Source organism: Labrus mixtus, chromosome 7, assembly GCF_963584025.1.
Source record: "Labrus mixtus chromosome 7, fLabMix1.1, whole genome shotgun sequence".
NCBI classification, from domain to species: domain Eukaryota; kingdom Metazoa; phylum Chordata; class Actinopteri; order Labriformes; family Labridae; genus Labrus; species Labrus mixtus.
In genome coordinates, this window is record NC_083618.1 from 24,737,087 (window position 1) to 24,756,904 (window position 19,818).

At 43.1% G+C, this 19,818-nt stretch overlaps 2 protein-coding genes across 3 annotated transcripts in view; both read right to left on the minus strand.

Moving 5' to 3' along the window:
• The window catches only part of rbl1 (retinoblastoma-like 1 (p107)), a 19,637-nt gene extending 13,232 nt beyond the window's left edge, over positions 1-6,405 (minus strand). Inside the window, exons 1-5 of the mRNA XM_061041775.1 lie at positions 6,106-6,405; positions 3,326-3,459; positions 850-1,053; positions 473-537; positions 1-111 (exon numbers count right to left, since the gene is read on the minus strand). The exon at positions 1-111 is cut by the window's left edge and continues 18 nt beyond it. Of these exons, the coding sequence (XP_060897758.1) occupies positions 1-111; positions 473-537; positions 850-1,053; positions 3,326-3,459; positions 6,106-6,267 (676 nt within the window). The 5' untranslated portion in view covers positions 6,268-6,405. The remainder of the gene's footprint in view (positions 112-472; positions 538-849; positions 1,054-3,325; positions 3,460-6,105) is intronic.
• Positions 6,406-8,303: 1,898 nt separating this feature from the next.
• Positions 8,304-18,418, minus strand: si:dkey-222f2.1 (intermediate filament protein ON3). Of its 2 annotated transcripts, XR_009673797.1 has the most exons (11): positions 18,017-18,418; positions 13,666-13,874; positions 13,511-13,571; positions 13,115-13,210; positions 12,776-12,940; positions 11,906-12,031; positions 11,666-11,809; positions 10,507-10,583; positions 9,919-9,965; positions 8,708-9,573; positions 8,304-8,641 (listed from the first exon to the last, which is right to left on the minus strand). XR_009673797.1 is itself a non-coding variant. In XM_061041804.1 (10 exons), exons 1-10 carry the CDS (start codon positions 18,326-18,328, stop codon positions 9,467-9,469), a joined length of 1,344 nt encoding a protein of 447 aa, XP_060897787.1. In that variant the 5' UTR covers positions 18,329-18,418; the 3' UTR covers positions 8,657-9,466. The 2 variants fall into 2 exon arrangements, 1 of the variants encoding a protein (XP_060897787.1); XM_061041804.1 differs by lacking the exon at positions 8,304-8,641 and having other exon boundaries at positions 8,657-9,573.
• Positions 18,419-19,818: the final 1,400 nt, after the last annotated feature.

The window sequence follows — 19,818 nt, forward strand, 5'->3', positions numbered from 1 at the left end:
TCAGGTCTTTCCTGTTGGCACACAGCAGAGCGTTTCCAAACACGAGGTCAAGGCAGCAGAGCAGCAGGTGATACGAGTTCACCAGGTCGTCTCCGATCATACGGAAGTTACCTGAACACACACACACAGTTTATCTGCATCCTGACTCGAGCTGCTACATTTAATTTATTACATTTATTTGAAGCCTGATTTTAAACCCTCATATAGTGTCACAATGCAGGACGTCCAAACTAATTGTGGTCAAAGTGTCAGATCATGAGGTAAACGTTTGTTAGTTAATCCCAGGATGAGTCTGCAGAGGGCGCTAAACGGCTAACCCTAACCCCTTCCCCGATATGAAACCAAGAATGTCTACGTAAGCCGCTGAAACCTCTTACATAGACTGTCTCCTCCCAGACCTGGAGAGCAGCCTTCCCCTGGCAGCCCTGCAGCGTTCTGCTTCATAATGCATACGCGTGTTTGTGTTTTGTACCTTTGGTGTAGACGAACAGAGTCCAGCAGAACTTGAACACATCACTGATGTGACACGGCAGACGCCTGCAGAGTCAGAGAGAGGACACACGGTTAGACTGGGCTATAGTGTGTGTGTGTGTGTGTGTGTTTCATGGTCAGGACTCACAGACACGGTGAGTTTAAGTGTCAAACAGAATCAAGTCTTTGTATGTGTTTGTGTGTTTTTCTTCAGGGTCAGCAGAGTGTGATTTGTGTGTGTTTACTATGAACACACACAAAGACTTGATTCTGTTTGACACTTAAATCACCAGATGACTTAATAACAAACAGACTCTGAAGAAACAGATTCTTGACTTTTTATAATGCGTGTATGAATGTGTGTATGTGGTGTGGTACCTGTGCTTCCTGCTGCGTGGTTGCCGTGGCGGTTCGCCTCCCTGCGGGTTCTGGAACATGTCCATGAAGATGGGCTCAAACTTTCGGAAAATGACGGTGGACACCTCAAAGTTTCTCTCCAGATGCTCCATCCGCAGCCTGAAGTCCTGAGAGAGGTTCGACATGTCGGCCCACTTCCTCATCTTCGAGAAGAACTGGATCAGACTGAGAGGGCGAGGAGGAGACGAGAGGGAGGAGATATCGATGTCTGTTTGATGCCACATGAACAACACAAGTTGTAATTACAATAATAGATTTAACTTGTATAGTGTGAAGGATGATTCACATGTTGGAGGGACCAGACAAAGAAGTAAACTGAGACAGGTTACAAAGGCAGGGTTTATCCTGCATAGAGAATTCTTTGGCGCCCCCCAAAGAGGTTTTACCCAGCGCCAAAGGAAAATCACCAGCGCCAAAAGAAAAAAGACGATACAAATTGCAAATTAAATCCTCTTTGAATGTATGTTAAAAATATCAATACATCAAACGACTGTTGAACAAGCAGAACATAAACTTAAATACGACGTCTCTGACTTATAGCAGTCATCTCCCCTCTCATCCGTTTACGCATGTGGCTCGCGCTGGATCGTTTCTTTTGACTGGTTCCGGACGCTCCGCTGACACCCACAAGCGCTAAATGCGGCTTGATTTTCTGTTTGGCGAGTTCATTTCAAAGAGCAATCCACCTCATGGCGGAAAATATTTATCCCAACAGTCATGTTAAAACTATACTAAACCGCGTATGATGTAGCTGTGGCTAATTGTCCCTGCTCCTCTGCTGTCTGCAGACGGGTCATCGCAGGGGCACGCCGAGACAAGACACACCAACATACATGGCTGCAAACGCGCACACACACACCGGAACGCCCACCACCGCGCGCACCTATTTACTTGTAGTGCAACGGAACACGGTTGATCCGCGATCCGTATGGACCGAGTCGGGAACGCACGTTCAATTTTTCTCCGTTCACGTCCACCGTGTCTGCTTTTATCAACATTCAATAACTTAACGACCGTAACGTCAGCCAGCTGTAGTCTGTGAACTTCTCCACACAGACTGTCAAACAGCGCTGCATTGTAGCAAATATACTTTTATTATTTCTCAATTTCCTGATCTGATCAAATGATCTGTGACTTAAATGTGTGATTATTTGACATAATACCTTAGTAACTCAAATAAATGTACTTAAACAGATGTGTATGTAAAACTAAAACACAATTTAAAGGAAAAGAGCAGCCATCATAAGAAGAGGGTGAAATCCACTGGCAGGATGTGACCTCCCCTCTCCCAATCTCATTACACCCCTCTCCCTCAAAATCCCTCTCCTCCCCTGTTCCAATGTTGCAATAAAAAACAATTCTTTATAAGATTTAATTGGGGTTTCAGTAACTTAAGCATAATGATAATATTATTTATAAAATGGTCAGAAATAACAGGAAATGCACAGATTTCTGTCAAATAAGGTAATACAGACTCGTAGACTATACTGTTATACGCGGGTCGAACGTTTACTACAGCGCGTATAGTCACCCCCCAAAGGCCCATTCTGAGCCAGGAAAATCCCTGAAAGGATGAGAGAGCGATGGAGAGGCGGAGATAGGGGAGGATGTCGGCTGTGAAGAACAGATGGAGGGTCATTGTTGATGTCTGAGGAGGGGGGGATCCAGAGGGTGGGGGGCTGTGACCCTGTCTCCATAGGTGCAGAGTGTGGTGTGTGTCTCTGACAGCAGTCTGAGGACCGGAGAGCCATTTATAAGTGAGTAGGAGTATTTTGTAATCGAGTCGGGATCTAACTGGGAGCAGCGAAAATATGACAGTCAATGCCTTTTTCATGAGCATGTTAATGTTAAACAGCAACACATCAGATGAAGGAGAGAGTGTTTGCAGAATCAGGTGGCCACCCGGAGAAAAGGCGCAGCGCCAAGCGTCCTTTTGCCAACCGCTTCTATTTGAAAACTCAACTTTTCAGAAGGGCGCCCTTTTCAAAATAAAAGATATTCCCCACATTTTTGTCTCCTATGGCTCGTGTCATGTAACCAACATCCTCCTCGCTCCGTGTCGGTGGCGTGATAGTGGGGCCGTCATTTATATTAGGCTCATAATCCAAACAGAGAAGGAGGACGAAGATCCTCCGTTTGATGCTCATAGAGAAGGAAAGAAATCTCAAATTTAAAACATGCAGTAAAAAGTAAGGGAGCAGTGCAGGTCATACAGCGGTCGCTGTCAACAGACTGTTGGAGACAGGATCAGTTTCCTCTTCCTGTTAACAAATCATTAAAGAACTAACTCTTTCTTGTCCAATGAGAGGACGTGTGTGTTGCAGCAGGAGCACACAAGACAACATCAACGACATCTGAGGACACTGCTGTCATCTCCACGAGGAACGTCTTCCTGTAGATGTGTTTTTCAGGCGCTGCAGAGCTGACGAAGACTGACCTGAGTTTGGCGGTGCGGAGGATCCTGGTGAGGGAGACACAGTTTCCTTCCATTAAACCTTTACCCACTGTGGGAGTGGATCCTTTTCTGCAGGCTGCATAAAGAGAACAGGCCAACCAGTGCACCACCTCGCCCTGCACACACACACACACACAAATCAATGAAAACGTGCCCATGTTCTACATCGAGAAAAAGCATGTCTTATAAAAGGAGCTTCACAGAAATGTTCAAAATCAGATATAACTGGATCTCACAGACAGAGTGAGTCTGAATTCTGCAGCATTTGAAGTTTTACTGTGAATAAAATCAAGTAAAAAAAAAAAGATGGTCACACATACATGTGCAACTTTCCCAGCACATGGTCAGTGTGAGAGGTCAGAATTTAAAGATAATACCGGAGAAGTGTTAAAATAAACTTTGTTACACTGATGTCCCCAGTTTTAAAAGGTGGCATCACTCTATAGGTGTAAAAGCATCCATCCATTATCTATACAGCTTTTCCTGTTTGGGATCACAGGGGGCTGGAGCCAATCCCAGCTGTCACTGGGAGAAATGCGACATCATATGACTTCTAAATCTGTTAAAAGCACCCTGTAGACTGACCCAAGATCAGATCAGCTGAGGGGATGAATAAAGCTGTGTGTGTGTGTGTGTGTGTGTGTGTGTGTGTGTGTGTGTGTGTGTGTGTGTGTGTGTGTGTGAGTGACTATAAGAGCCACTAAACGGATCTGACTTGTCTTGCTCTCATCACAGATCTGTTTATGTGAAGCAGTCATAAGTGTCTTTAAATCACTTTAATCCCTGCTGTGATTGATAACAACAACGGTGATGATGGTGGTGATGTAATCAGTGTCCCAGGGGTCGGCTGTTACCTGTCTCACAGCAGGAAGTGCGAACATGTCATAACATGTCAATTAACAAGCGAGAGGTTCAGACACTTTTCTAACAATTCTAACAATTATTTTATGTAAGTGGGGAATATTTTTAAAAGTACCTCCAGTGTGTACGTGTTTACATTATGATGATATTAAAGTATATTACGGTAAATTAAAGTACCTCCAGTGTGTACGTGTTTACGTTATGATATTAAAGTATATTACGGTAATTTAAAGTACCTCCAGTGTGTACGTGTTTACGTTATGATGATATTAAAGTATATTACGGTAATTTAAAGTACCTCCAGTGTGTACGTGTTTACGTTATGATATTAAAGTATATTACGGTAATTTAAAATACCTCCAGTGTTTACGTTATGATGATATTAAAGTATATTACGGTAATTTAAAGTACCTCCAGTGTGTACGTGTTTATGTTATGATATTAAAGTATATTACGGTAATTTAAAGTACCTCCAGTGTGTACATTATGATGATATTAAAGTATATTACGGTAAATTAAAGTACCTCCAGTGTGTACGTGTTTACGTTATGATGATATTAACGTATATTACGGTAATTTAAAGTACCTCCAGTGTGTACGTGTTTACATTATGATGATATTAAAGTATATTACGGTAAATTAAAGTACCTCCAGTGTGTACGTGTTTACGTTATGATGATATTAACGTATATTACGGTAATTTAAAGTACCTCCAGTGGGTACGTGTTTACGTTATGATATTAAAGTATATTACGGTAATTTAAAGTACCTCCAGTGTGTACGTGTTTACGTTATGATGATATTAAAGTATATTACAGTAATTTAAAGTACCTCCAGTGTGTACGTGTTTACGTTATGATATTAAAGTATATTACGGTAATTTAAAATACCTCCAGTGTTTACGTTATGATGATATTAAAGTATATTACGGTAATTTAAAGTACCTCCAGTGTGTACGTGTTTATGTTATGATATTAAAGTATATTACGGTAATTTAAAGTACCTCCAGTGTGTACATTATGATGATATTAAAGTATATTACGGTAAATTAAAGTACCTCCAGTGTGTACGTGTTTACGTTATGATGATATTAACGTATATTACGGTAATTTAAAGTACCTCCAGTGTGTACGTGTTTACATTATGATGATATTAAAGTATATTACGGTAAATTAAAGTACCTCCAGTGTGTACGTGTTTACGTTATGATGATATTAACGTATATTACGGTAATTTAAAGTACCTCCAGTGTGTACATTATGATGATATTAAAGTATATTACGGTAATTTAAAGTACCTCCAGTGTGTACATGTTTACATTATGATGATATTAAAGTATATTACGGTAAATTAAAGTACCTCCAGTGTGTACGTGTTTACGTTATGATGATATTAAAGTATATTACGGTAATTTAAAGTACCTCCAGTGTGTACGTGTTTACGTTATGATGATATTAAAGTATATTACGGTAATTTAAAGTACCTCCAGTGTGTACGTGTTTACGTTATGATGATATTAAAGTATATTACGGTAAATTAAAGTACCTCCAGTATGTGCGTGTTTACGTTATGATGATATTAAAGTATATTACGGTAAATTAAAGTACCTCCAGTGTGTACATGTTTACGTTATGATGATATTAAAGTATATTACGGTAAATGAAAGTACCTCCAGTATGTGCGTGTTTACATTATGATGATATTAAAGTATATTACGGTAATTTAAAGTACCTCCAGTGTGTACATTATGATGATATTAAAGTATATTACGGTAATTTAAAGTACCTCCAGTGTGTACATTATGATGATATTAAAGTATATTACGGTAAATTAAAGTACCTCCAGTGTGTACGTGTTTACGTTATGATGATATTAAAGTATATTACGGTAAATTAAAGTACCTCCAGTGTGTACGTGTTCCATATGGCCGTGAAGTTCTCCATGGCTTCAGCCGCAGTCTGCTCGTCCATGTTCAGTTCCTGACACAGAGTCTCTAAACTCCTCCGGACCGAGCTCTCCTCCATCCTCCCGGACTCAGAATCCGACGACTCTTCGCCCCTCATCGGTAATCCTCCCGTTACCGGCCTGGTTTCAAATCCCCCACCGGTTAAAAAAATCCTAAAAACAAAAACACGACGCCCCCCGTGACCGCATCCAAACAACACCACCAGCTTCCCCACGACCTAAGCACTTCCGCCTCAACTAGCCCCACAATGCAGCGCGTTGGCGCGAAAACTGCAGGGCAGCGACCAATCAGAAGCGAGTCGAAGCGTCGGTCCCAAGCGCTGTTCTCCCAACCCCCTTCTCCCCTTGCGCTCGTGCTACTTCCCTCCAGCCTGCCAACCGTTACTTAGCAACCGGTTTGTAGTTAAGATACTAGGCCTACTAAAGACGAACCGTTATCTTTTTAACCCAAATAAAGCACAAAATTCATAAAATAAAGCACAATCATACACATTTATTTATCTTAAAGACACCCAGATAAGCTTCATCATACCTGACTGTTAAAGATTTAGAGTCAAATTAAAAACAGAAAAATAAACAATTTTTTACCTTGCTAGTTGAGAAGGGAACGTCTCTCCGCGAGTGGGCGTGGCTTCGGCGCATTCCATGGACACGCCCACAGCATCCCAGAGGAGAGAGAACAGCTACATTTTTCATGATTTTGAAGCTTAATTTTATAAACTTACACGTTTTTTTCATTGCTGAAATTTGGCCTGGTGGTTAATAACACATTCTTCTTTTGTATAAAAAACTAAAAAACATGTTTTTTTTTTTTTGGTTTACAGGGACTTTAAGCAAATCAAAAACTATTAGGCCTACAGTTAGCGCTCTTGAGTCAAGATCTCATGCAAACAAGCGACATTTATGGGAAAAACTGCAGTGTTATTCTGTGATAATGAGTTAAATTAATCTGATCTCGGGCAGACACTCGGTAATTCCCATGATACTCGCTATCATTATTAAGTGAGTTAAATAAAATGTATGGATACATGTCCCCTTAGGGCTGCTATAATTCTGATTGTGATGTTTAAACATTAGACTGTGAAAACATTTTCAATGCTTCTTTTACTATTAGAGTGGAATTGTAGAGAAGCTTCAGTCGTTTTCTCCAGATCTAGAGAAATTAAGTTGTTATCACGGTAAAACCATCACTGTTATCTAAAGATAACGAGATAAATAAGTTGAGATCTCAAAATTGAATGGTTATCAGGGGAAAAACTAGTGAAATACAATGTATGGAAGTATGTCCCCTAAGAGCTTCCATATATTGAACTCTGTGATATTGTTATGGACTGTAATCCCTGTTGCAAAGAGAGCCGATTGTTTAATTGAAAAGTTAGTAAAGCTCTGTTTCTGAGTGTAGTGCACTGAGTAAACTCAACCACCAGAGGGAAGTGTTCACTAATGACTGTAACAAACACTGTTAACCCAGAGACAGTCTGTGTTAGTCCAGACTTTCTCCTGAGCACTTGGAGCTTGTGTAGCCTACTGTTCTCATATAAACCAGAAAGAAGCAGCAGGATGAAATGATAGATTATGTCGCTGTGAGAGGGAGAGTCACTCGGCCCCCTCACACTCCCCCCTTCCTGTGTAGTTGGTTGGGACAGCAGCAGGGGGAAGGACCCCGTTCACTAAATTTAAAATTGACATGAATTGGTACTTTTCTGGTTTCTCTTGTAAAATATATGCTTTGTATTTGTTTAAGTATGTTCTGATAAACTTGTGGACTATGTGGATGAATATGCTATGTTTGCATGTTCTAGTTTTCATTTCAGGCTGTGACCCAATGTAGTTTTTATAGTGATGGTTGGTCATGTGACCGTTTGTATTTACCTGTGGACGCGCTGTGATCATGCTGGGCGAACCTGAGGAAGCTACGGGCGAAACACGATGTTCACTCACATTAACATACAGTAAAGTTATTTTCAGTGTGTCGAGGATTTTTTATTTATTTTTCACTAATAATGTATAGTGTGATGAAGGCATAAAACCAGGAGTGGCATGTTTAGTAACAGCACTGAGACATTCAAACCTGTAAATAATCAACATAATCATCTTTATCTCTAAACTAATTACATCTTTAAATCAATGAACAGAGGTAGAAAAAAAAACACTCCACAGCTTTGTTGTTCTTTTTAAATTTATTCAAAGCAGAAGCCATAACATAACACACAAAATGAAACCCGGAGACAACGTGTCGATTAAAGATAGTTGACCCTACCATACACTGCACAGCGTTGGATTCAACATGCAGCGTTAATGAAACACACCTTGAGCAGAAAAAACCCAAATCACTTTCCAAACAATGATTTCATTTATGCTTTATTATCTTCACACAGATTAAAGGCAGGGTTGGTAATTTAAAAAACAAGCATGATTTTGAAAGTAGCATTCCCTCTGTGCCCTGTCTGCACCCCCTCCCCTCTGTGGTCCCTCTAAAGCCACGCCCCCTCCCCCTGTGCTCCCTCTAAAGCCACACCCCCTCCCCCTCTGTGCTACCTCATAAGTAAACTGTAAACTCTCAGAATAAACTCCTGAAGTCATCGGTGACGTGCTTTGAGTTTGAGCTAGAGCACGCAAGAGGTAGAGAGCGATCAGGGAGACAGGGAGGCGTGTGATTGGTTCATCAGATTGGTACCTCGTGGCAGACATTGGTTGAAGTTTTTACAGGCTTACAACTGCTGCAGATGACGGATTTTCTTTGTTCCTTTTTCAGAGAACATGAGTTATTAATTTCTGTCAGGACCTAAAGACAATTTCAATCTGAAGATCTGGAGGAAATTACCAACCCTGCCTTTAAGAGAGCTAACTAAATAATCTATCCTCTAATTTAATTCAGTGTTTGTTAGAAAGAACGGAGCGTTGAAGATTTAAGGACAGAAAAAATAAAATCTCAATAAAAGAGCAACATATGTAAAGACATTCCCAGAAATAGTTCCTCCATATTGAAGTTTCTCTATGATTATAATTCATGTTTTAATATTTCTACAGTTAGAAAATACAGATCACTAAATGTCCCCGCCCCCCGTCACACATCGAGACACCTTAAAGTCAATGAATCTGTGTTTCTATGTGGGGTGTTTATGTTTATATTTACGAGTATTTTAATCCTTTATGAGAGTTTGAATAGCATGCTGATAAAAAATTAAATCTGTGACGTTAAAGAAATGCAGGAAACTGAAGAGGAGTACTAAAGGTAGAAAATGTGATCTTTAGATAATTGTATGTATGAAGCAGCATGCATGTTGTGTGATGGTCTCAGTGAGAGCTGTATCTGCTGACGTCTCGGGTCTCTGTCGTCTTGATCAGCAGTTTGGGAGCCGGAGAGCTGCTGTTGCTGTGGTAACCGTTGGAACTCTTTGTACCTGCACACGGAGAGAGTGAAGGAGAGACTGAGGGAACAAACCCGAACCCTGGGCAGCTGGGGCACACATCAGGGGGGATAAAGGGGAACGCTTTATGGGGCCCCGTCGCATGAGCAAGCAACGGTGACCACAATTTATTTTACACCTAAATACTCACCATGACCTCTTAAAGCAACAGGAGCACATTTTATTTGTTGTTGCTTCAGTAAAAGGTCGCCTGTTTCAACATGTAAATCTCCTAGCACACTTGGCAAATCGTAGCAGATTTGCCAAGTGTGAGTGTATCTACAGCCTCCTGCCTGTAGGTGGAGCTGTGAGCTCCATCTTTTTGAGTTTGATACTCACTGTAGTTGGAGACGGCCTGGATGTTGAGGATGGACTGATGCCCAATTCTGCAGAAGAAGAAGGGACAGGGTTTTAAGTTTGTTATATTATTAATCACTCAGACCTCCTCCTCCTCCTCTTCTTCCTCCTCCTCTTCCTCCTCTTCCTCCCTCTCCCTCCTCCTCTTCGTCCTCCACCTCCTCCACCTCTTCCCTCTCCTTCCTCCTTCTCCTCCTCCTCCTCCTTCTCCTCCTCCTCCGTCTCCTCTCCTCTTCTTCCTCCTCCTCCTCCCCCTCCTCCTGCTCCTCCCCCTCCTCCTCTTCTTCCTCCTCATCTTCCTCGTCCTCTTCCTCCCTCTCTTCCTCCTCTTCCTCCTCCTCCTCTTCCTACCTCTCTTCCTCCTCCTCCTCCTCCTCCTCCTCATCTTCCTCCTCCTCCTCCTCCTCATCTTCTTCCTCCTCCTCCTCCTCATCTTCCTCCCTCTCTTCCTCCTCTTCCTCTTCCTCCCCTTCCTCCTCCTCCTCCTCCACCTCGTCCTCCTCCTCCTCTTCCTCCCTCTCTTCCTCCTCCTCCTCCTCCTCCTCCTCCTCCTCCTCCTCCTCCTCTCACCTGTCCTCCTCCCCCTCCAGCAGCTTCCTGTAGGTGGCGATCTCAATATCCAGAGCCAGTTTCAGGTTCATCAAGTCCTGCAGGTGAAGTAAGAATTTTAGATCAATAGGCTTAAATTAACTGACTGGTACTCTCTGACTGTATCACCTGGTACTCTCTGACTGTCTCACCTGGTACTCTCTGACTGTCTTACCTGGTACTCTCTGACTGTCTTACCTGGTACTCTCTGACTGTCTTACCTGGTACTCTCTGACTGTCTTACCTGGTACTCTCTGACTGTATCACCTGGTACTCTCTGACTGTCTCACCTGGTACTCTCTGACTGTCTCACCTGGTACTCTCTGACTGTATCACCTGGTACTCTCTGACTGTCTCACCTGGTACTCTCTGACTGTATCACCTGGTACTCTCTGACTGTCTTACCTGGTACTCTCTGACTGTATCACCTGGTACTCTCTGACTGTCTCACCTGGTACTCTCTGACTGTTTCACCTGGTACTCTCTGACTGTCTCACCTGGTACTCTCTGACTGTCTCATCTGGTACTCTCTGACTGTCTCACCTGGTACTCTCTGATTGTCTCACCTGGTACTCTCTGACTGTCTCACCTGGTACTCTCTGACTGTCTCACCTGGTACTCTCTGACTGTTTCACCTGGTACTCTCTGACTGGCTCACCTGGTACTCTCTGACTGGCTCACCTGGTACTCTCTGACTGTCTCACCTGGTACTCTCTGACTGTCTCATCTGGTACTCTCTGACTGTTTCACCTGGTACTCTCTGACTGTCTCACCTGGTACTCTCTGACTGTCTCATCTGGTACTCTCTGACTGTCTCACCTGGTACTCTCTGATTGTCTCACCTGGTACTCTCTGACTGTCTCACCTGGTACTCTCTGACTGTCTCACCTGGTACTCTCTGACTGTTTCACCTGGTACTCTCTGACTGGCTCACCTGGTACTCTCTGACTGTCTCATCTGGTACTCTCTGACTGTCTCACCTGGTACTCTCTGATTGTCTCACCTGGTACTCTCTGACTGTCTCACCTGGTACTCTCTGACTGTCTCACCTGGTACTCTCTGACTGTTTCACCTGGTACTCTCTGACTGGCTCACCTGGTACTCTCTGACTGGCTCACCTGGTACTCTCTGACTGTCTCACCTGGTACTCTCTGAGCTGCCGGGCCATGTCCTGTTTGGCTCTCTGCAGGGCGTCCTCCAGGTCTCTGGTCCGTGCTTTGGCTTCTTTCACAGTGAGCTCTCCACGCTCCTCAGCCTCAGCCAGCTGGTTCTCCAGACCGCCACGCTGAGGGTGGGCAGAGACAGAGACACAACCCACTCAAGAACTATATCAGAAGAATCAATAAAACATTCCGCCTTTTTTTTTCTCCAGTTTCTGCACCTGAGCTTTGACGGCCTCGATCTCGCTCTGCAGTCGACTGATCAGCCTGTTGACCTCTGCGACCTCTCCCTTCACGTTGCGGAGCTCGTCTCCAAACCGACTCGCCTGATCGGACATCTGGTCGAACTGCAGAGGGAGCAGAGAGAGAGAGGTCAATGTTAGCGTGATCACTGCTTCCTAAAGAGATGGGAGCCAGCGAGTACGATTCTAGTGAAAAGTATTCAACACTTTTTGACAATCTTAACTTGAACACTGAGTCTTTGCAAACTTGCTATTTGTTTGTTGACCAGAGAAGGTAGGCAGTTTTAAGGCACCCCCACACGGCCGTTTTGGACACCCCTCGGTTTGCCAGATATGAGAGCAGTTATCAGGTCAAACCAACAGGTGTTGCAGCGATGGAAGCGGGCAAGAGAACTGGTTCAGATAGAAGTGATTGTACCCGACCTAAAAAGCCTCTGCATGTTTCTAATAAGCTCCACGAGCAGAAACGTGCTCAAACTAGGATCAATATTGGAGATGCTTTTGAAAAATGGAGAGAGGTTAGAACGCAGAAAGGTTTACAGACCGATGCAGAGCTGGATAAACACTGAAGCTTCAGTGTCCACCACATGGTGACCTGTGTGAGCATTGACTCTAGAGAGGGGGCTATAATGTTTAGAATTTAGACTGCAGTTGCACTTTTTGTTCTCTTGGCCGTTTTGGACGCCCCTCGGTTTGCCAGATATGAGACAAGTTATCAGGTCAAACCAACATGTGTTGCAGCGTTGGAAGCAGGCAAGAGAACTGGTTGAACTTGTTTGTTTCAGTGAACATGATGGGCTGATTTTAATCTCTACAGGATGTCGCTGCTTCTTCTTTTCCGGTTCTTACTTTGCTCTTGTACCAGGCCTCAGCGTCCTCTCGACTGTGGGCTGCGATCTCTTCGTACTGAGCTTTGACCTCGGCCACGATTTTCTCCATGTTCAGGCTGCGACTGTTGTCCATCTGCACCACCACGGACGTGTCTTTGATGCTCGCCTGCAGCTCACGCAGCTCCTGCAGCAGGTGACGGGGGAAAAAACGGTTAGTTACAGAATATATAAGTCTTGGAAGTTTACTCTGCAATGAGTCTCTGCAATCGAGTTCCTGGATACCACAAAGTCTGCAAATACAGGAAAACAGGAGGAGGAAGAACGTCAAAATGTTCACAGCATGAAAAAGGTTGGATACCTCCTCATAGATGTTGCGCAGGAAGTTGATCTCGTCAGTAAGAGATCCGACCTTATCCTCCAGATCGGCCTTCACCAGGTAGGCTGAGTCTACATCCTGGAAACACAGAGGATCAAACATCATACCTAGACATGATCGAAAGCTCTGTGAGGCTGCTACATGCTAAATGCTAATGCTAATGGAAACTGTCTTTAGTTGCTGTTCAGCAGCAGGAAGTTGCCGATGCATTTATGGTCTTTGGTTAACGTGGGAATCTAGAGAAATGAGACAACCTGGACAATAGAAAAGGACAATAAAGAGCTTCATCTTACTAACCACACCTGTACGTATGAATGTGGGTGTGTGTGTGTGTGTGTGTGTGTGTATGTATGTGTGTGTGTGTGTGTGTGTGCTGACCTTCTTTAGGATAACAAAGTCGTTCTCCAGGTTGTTTCTCTTGTTGATCTCGTCCTCGTATCTGTGACAGAGAACAAACACACGTGTCATCTTTCTGCAGATATTCCTGAACTAACTTCAGAGACTTCATGATCGACCACAGAGAGATTATTCACTTGTGCTTGTAGTCCTCCACCAGGCCCTGCATGTTCCTCAGCTCTCCGTCCAGTTTGATCTTGTCATTGTTGACCAGGTCCATCTGACGACGCAGACCCGCCATGTAGGCCTCGAACAGGGGCTCCACGTTGGAGCGGCCCACCCCCTGACCCTGCAGCAGCTCGTATTTGGTCTCCAGCATCTTATTCTGCTGCTCCAGGAAACGCACCTGAACAACAAGGAGAAGTAGAAGGAGCACATTACTGCTAAAGGAGGACATATCGGAGGATCTGATCCAGATTAAGCAGAACAGGTTTCTCATAATCAGGGTGTTTAAATGAAGTCGTCTCATAAAGAATCCTTCTTTATCCCTCTGTTACATTCAGGAACCTTAACTTTGAGACACCTCCACATTTAATGACACTCCAGAGGAGGACAGAGATTGTTTTGGCTGTTAAACGTCTTCCTTTAATGCTGATTTATTCTGCCCCATTTCCCTCTATTGATCAGCTGTCCCCGGGTTTAGGTAGGGTTCGGTTTTAACCAACCTTTGATGTTGAAAAATGAAGCCGATGCTGAAGTGTAAAATCCTGCAGTTCCTCAAGTGTCCACTAGAGGCTGGCTGCAGAAGCACAGGAAGTCACATACACACCCATTCTAAAAAGCCTGTTTTTACAGCAGAGATTAACATGTTTACAGCCTGGTTCAAAAAACCAAAGTCTGATTAGTTCATGTCTCGATCGGCACACACTGTACGGGGGGTGAATGTTTTGATGACTCATCAGTTTTGATTTGATGAAGGATAAGAGTTATTCACAATAAGGCGTGTAGCTGACCTGATTAACAGGTGGACGCGGTGTAACGGTTTGTCAGGAGTCTTAAAACCCGCCTCAGCTCCAGCTCTCAGCCTGTCGTTAGGTTGACTGAAAGTTAGACAAAGACAGCATTTCCAGTATGGAGACTGCCATCGATGGGACTCCAGCGCCCCCTGCAGGAGCAGACGGAGGACGTCACTCAGGCTTCGTCCTTTAATATTTACAGGCTGTGGTTTCCAAATTATGACTCGGCAACACATTGTTTAAAAAATCCAACCAGGGAAGTTGGAGCATCTTTAGATTTTCTCAGCGTGTCCGTTTTGCACTCTCTTTCCTACCCCCCATGGAAGGCAAAGCTGAGTCCCCTGATGAACAAACAGACCCTTCAGTCACCAATGAAACCCAACCTGAGCGGTCTCTAACTCACTGAAACTTTAAAGAGCTGCTCCCCTCATGCAGAGAGGTAATCAGCCTAATGCACCGAGGACACAACGCTTACTTTCAGGATCACGATGGGCTCGATAACTCCAGACCACAGAGCGATGGGAAAGTGTTTATTTGTTCTCATTGCTGCAGGAACGATCCCTGAGGAGTTCATTAAAGGACAGAGATTTAAAGAGACAAAGAGTCGGTGAATCTCTGGGGATTCAAACGTCCATTTAAACCCGGATTCTGTGGTTTTGGATCGCTGATATTTAAACTCTCTGTCCCATTTCGGGCCGCTGGGTTTGGTTGTAACCTGATAAAGCGGGTCAGACGCGACGTGCTCGAGTGAGTCTCATTCAGCTCCCAACAGAAGACAGGCTTTGTGTTTGGAGGAGGACGTCTGAAAGGTGAAGGATAGATTCACCTGCTGCAGGCGGGTAACTCGAGCCCAGCAGATAATCAGGTGGTGACTTTCACATCCAGAATATGATAACTGGAGCCTCTACATATCCACACAGGGACATCGACGCTTACTTTATAACAAACCAAGACGACAACAAAGAAAATAAATGGAAGGTTTTTTCGACCTTCCAGCTGACAGACGACCGACTCTACAAACTGAAGTACAGCTGCTCCGGGGTTTCGATCCCCAGACTGCAGCCACATGTCCGCTGGGGACTCTTAACCACAAGCTGCTCCCACTGCTTCGGCGGCAGCGTGTGAATGTGTATGAATGGATGAGTTAATACTGACAGAGTCTTGAATGAGGAGGATTAGTCTGCTGACGTCTTTGAGTTTATAAAATGTTTGATGGTCTGGACGGACGCCCATCATACCTTCAGGTAGCCCAAAGTGAGGACTTCAAACGGCTGCTTTTATCAAACCAGTCAATTAGTGATTGTGACTTTGTCTCTGCAGCTGTCTCACCTTTACATCCAAACCTTTCAGATTAAGAACCCTGCAGTGTGTAAGGCATCACATTAACCCTCGGCAGGAAGTGGTAACCACCAGCTTCCAGATATTCTCATCATTATCAAGTCTTTGAACTGATTATGTGCTCGTCTGAACATTTAGACAAACAGACCTGAATGTGTCTGTGAACGTCTGAAGTGACTCTGAGACTCCAACAAAGCCTCTTTTGTCAGAGCGCGTTACGGACGCCGTGAGAAAGCAGGATGTGCCCTAAGTACGGTATCAGTGTCGGACATTATGAGAGCTGCTCTCTTTATTCCTGTGGGAGAAGAAGGAGACATTTTAACCCTGTACTCCCAGCCCGATGTACGTACTGAAGATTAAAGAATATAAACTCCATGTTGTATTTCAGAGTCATCGTGTCCTTGTAAAGGTCTTCATTAAATCATCTTCACTCCTTAAAGACGCTTCAAGAACCTCCTGAATTCAGACTTTGAAAAGATCTTCATCATGATGAAGTTATTTCAGCATCCTACCAGCCGTTTGTTGTCATTAAATCTCAGTAAAACATGTTTACTCTGGTTTATAGAGCTACAGATTTCATGAACGTTTGACCTGTAACGACTAACTTCCACCGTCTTCCCCAATCTGTCAGTCCTCTGCAGTCAGACACCGAAACATCAAAACATCCGGTTCATTTTCAGAATAAAAGACTCCGTATTAATGGATCAGAAGTGAAGGAAGTGAAGATAAACCTGCAGGAAGTGAAGATAAACCTGCAGGAAGTGAAGATAAATATCCTGCAGGAAGTGAAGATAAACATCCTGCAGGAAGTGAAGATAAACCTGCAGGAAGTGAAGATAAACCTGCAGGAAGTGAAGATAAGCCTGCAGGAAGTGAAATTAAATCTGCAGGAAGTGAAGATAAACATCCTGCAGGAAGTGAAGATAAACCTGCAGGAAGTGAAGATAAACATCCTGCAGAAAGTGAAGATAAACATCCTGCAGGAATTGAAGATAAACCTGCAGGAAGTGAAGATAAACCAGCAGGAAGTGAAGCTGCAGGAAGTGAAGATAAACATCCTGCAGGAAGTGAAGATAAACCTGGAGGAAGTGAAGATAAACATCCTGCAGGAAGTGAAGATAACCCTGCAGGAAGTGAAGTTAAACCTGCAGGAAGTGAAGCTGCAGGAAGTGAAGATAAACCTGCAGGAAGTGAAGCTGCAGGAAGTGAAGATAAACATCCTGCGGGAAGTGAAGATAAACCGGGGCCCTTTCCAAATAGTCACAGTTCAGTATGCAGTACGTACTATTCGGTATGGAGTTTCAGTATACTGAACTTTCGTGGTCATTCAGTGTGCATTTTTTGTGTCCGCCTCAGTATACTGAACATTTCAGTGTGGATACTAACTTCTGGGTTTCATGCAGTATGGATCGGATTCGTCCCTTCAGGAAATGAATTGTATTTTACCACCCACAATGCTGTGCGAAATTAAACGTAAATCGTCACTTCACGTCCGCCTCCAAATCAAAACAAACGAGCGTGGATTAATAGAATCAATTTTTAATCAAGAGTTAAAGTCTCGACTGAAATCACTACTTTAAATTAACAACAGAAAATGTAACAAATGTCTGCATTATTATAAAACCTTTCCCCCTCTATTTAAATAATGATTTCACTATTTAAATGTGTCTTTATTGGTTTATTTTACTTTATATTCTTTATATTACTGTCTTTCATTTGTACTTTCCTTTATGTAGCCTACTGTATGTTATTTAGTTATTTAATCTGTCTTTTACTTGATTTACATTGTAATATTGTTTTTTGTTTACCTGACTGTATATGCGCATTACTCTTCTTGAATAAAGCTAAACAAAAAAAAACGGAGAAAAAAAACGGGTGGATGCGGCCGGTTCTGGAAATGTAAATGACGTCACTTCCATACTGAATGAATCAGACGAAGTAGGAACAAATATCTGCCTACTGTGTGTGCATACTGAATAGCAGGTACTAACAGTATACAGCACGGATAGTACGTACTGCCTACTGAAAGATTGAGTATGTACTTGGCAATTCGGATACGGCCCTGCAGTAAATCTGCAGGAAGTGAAGTTAAACCTGCAGGAAGTGAACCTGCAGGAAGTGACGTTAAACTCTTTACTGCAGCTTTAGAGATTTATCCACACTGATCATTGGCCTGTCACCTCCAGCTGCTTACCTTGTCTATGAAGGTGGCAAAGCGGTTGTTGAGGCTCTTGATCTGCTCCTTCTCGTGGGCTCGGCTCATCGACAGGTTGGGGTCGATCTCCAGGTTGAGGGGGGCCAGCAGGCTCTTGTTAACGGACAGGGACGCCAGCGGGGAGGCCAGCCCGTGGTGATGCCCGTTGGTACTGGCGTACAGAGAGCTGCTGCTCAGAGAGATCCCGCTGAAACCCCCCTGAACCGGACCGAACCCGCTCAGCCTCCTGGAGCCGCTGCTGCTGCGCACAGAGCTACTGGAGCTGATCCTCTTGGTGCGACTCAGACTCATGATGGAGGAGGAGAAGAAGAGGGCAGGTGGATAAACAGGCTGTGCTGAGCAGAGAGCAACAGAGTCAGTAAGAGAGGAGTGAAACAAGTGAGCTCAGTGAGGTGTCTCTCCATCTTTATATACCCCCCCCCCCTCGTCTGATGTCAGGGGGGGAGGAGCACAGGAGAGCTGTGTCAGGTATCCAAAGGTTTGGTTTGGAATGAAAACAGGTTACCTGAACACACAGGTGCTGGAGGTCAGAAATATGAGACGTAGAATCCAAAGAATGAACAAAAAAACTTGACTTCAATGGAGAGAATTCACCTTGGATAATTCTCTGGAAACAAAATGTCTCTTAATCTTTTAAGAGATTTTTTTTAACATGTAATCTTGAGTTCCTGACACACATTTTACAGACGTAACGATACCTCACAATAAAATGAAAAACCTACAGAAAGATGAAAAATAGAAATCCGTGCTACAGAAATATTACGGCGCTCTTTTTTTTTTAATGACTTTCAATTTTTATTTTACAAAAAACAAATCAGCAATATCATATGGTATACATTTGTTTGTTACAAATACCCTCTACCCCACCCCCACCCCCACCCACACACAAAACCCTAACCAAGAGGGGTCAGCAGGTCCTTTCTTATACAGAGACTTAGCATATAAACGAACAAAAAAATAATAACAACATCAAATTAACATAAAAATGAAAAAATACAAAACCAATGCAAATTTTGACACTTGATCTTCATTCTGACCACCAGTTTCCTCATTTCCATGACTACGCTACAATAAAGTGTGTCTGATATCGCCTTCAGGAGTCACCGGTCTGACCACGGTGCACACAGAGTCTGTCTGACCCTGCAGGTAACAGCAGCAGGACTCTGAGGTCCTCTGATCAGGGTCTCGACAAACCCCAACATAAAACAAGGCTTTAAGATCAAAGGATGATTGTTTGATTACATTGTACAGAAAAAAACACAGTATCTCTTACAATTTTATTTTTTCAGGTTTTATTGCAGAAAGAAATAAGATGTCCTTTTTTAGCAGAATGGTTGATCTCTTTCTGAAACATATTTATTAACACACACGAGAGGAGGGGGACATTTGAGACCCCCTCACAGAGGCTTCAGCTGAATGTCCAGATGAAGGTGTCACTTACAATCGGGTGATGTCACTGCGTCCTTTCATAAATACAAGAGTCAAGTCAGCATTTATAAAAACGTTCTCTTCATGTTGTAATGACAGCATTTGTCCTCTGGGTGGCAGTGCGTGCTAAGCCTCTTCCTTTTTACAACCAGCCTCAAATACTCCTGATCGGTACGAAACCTCCTCTAAACCTATAATAACAATAATAATAATAATAATAATAATGATAATAATAATAATAACAATAATAATAATATTAATAACAATGATAATAATAATAATAATAATAATAATAATAAAAACAATAATAATAACAATTATAATAATAATAATAATAATAATGATAATAATAA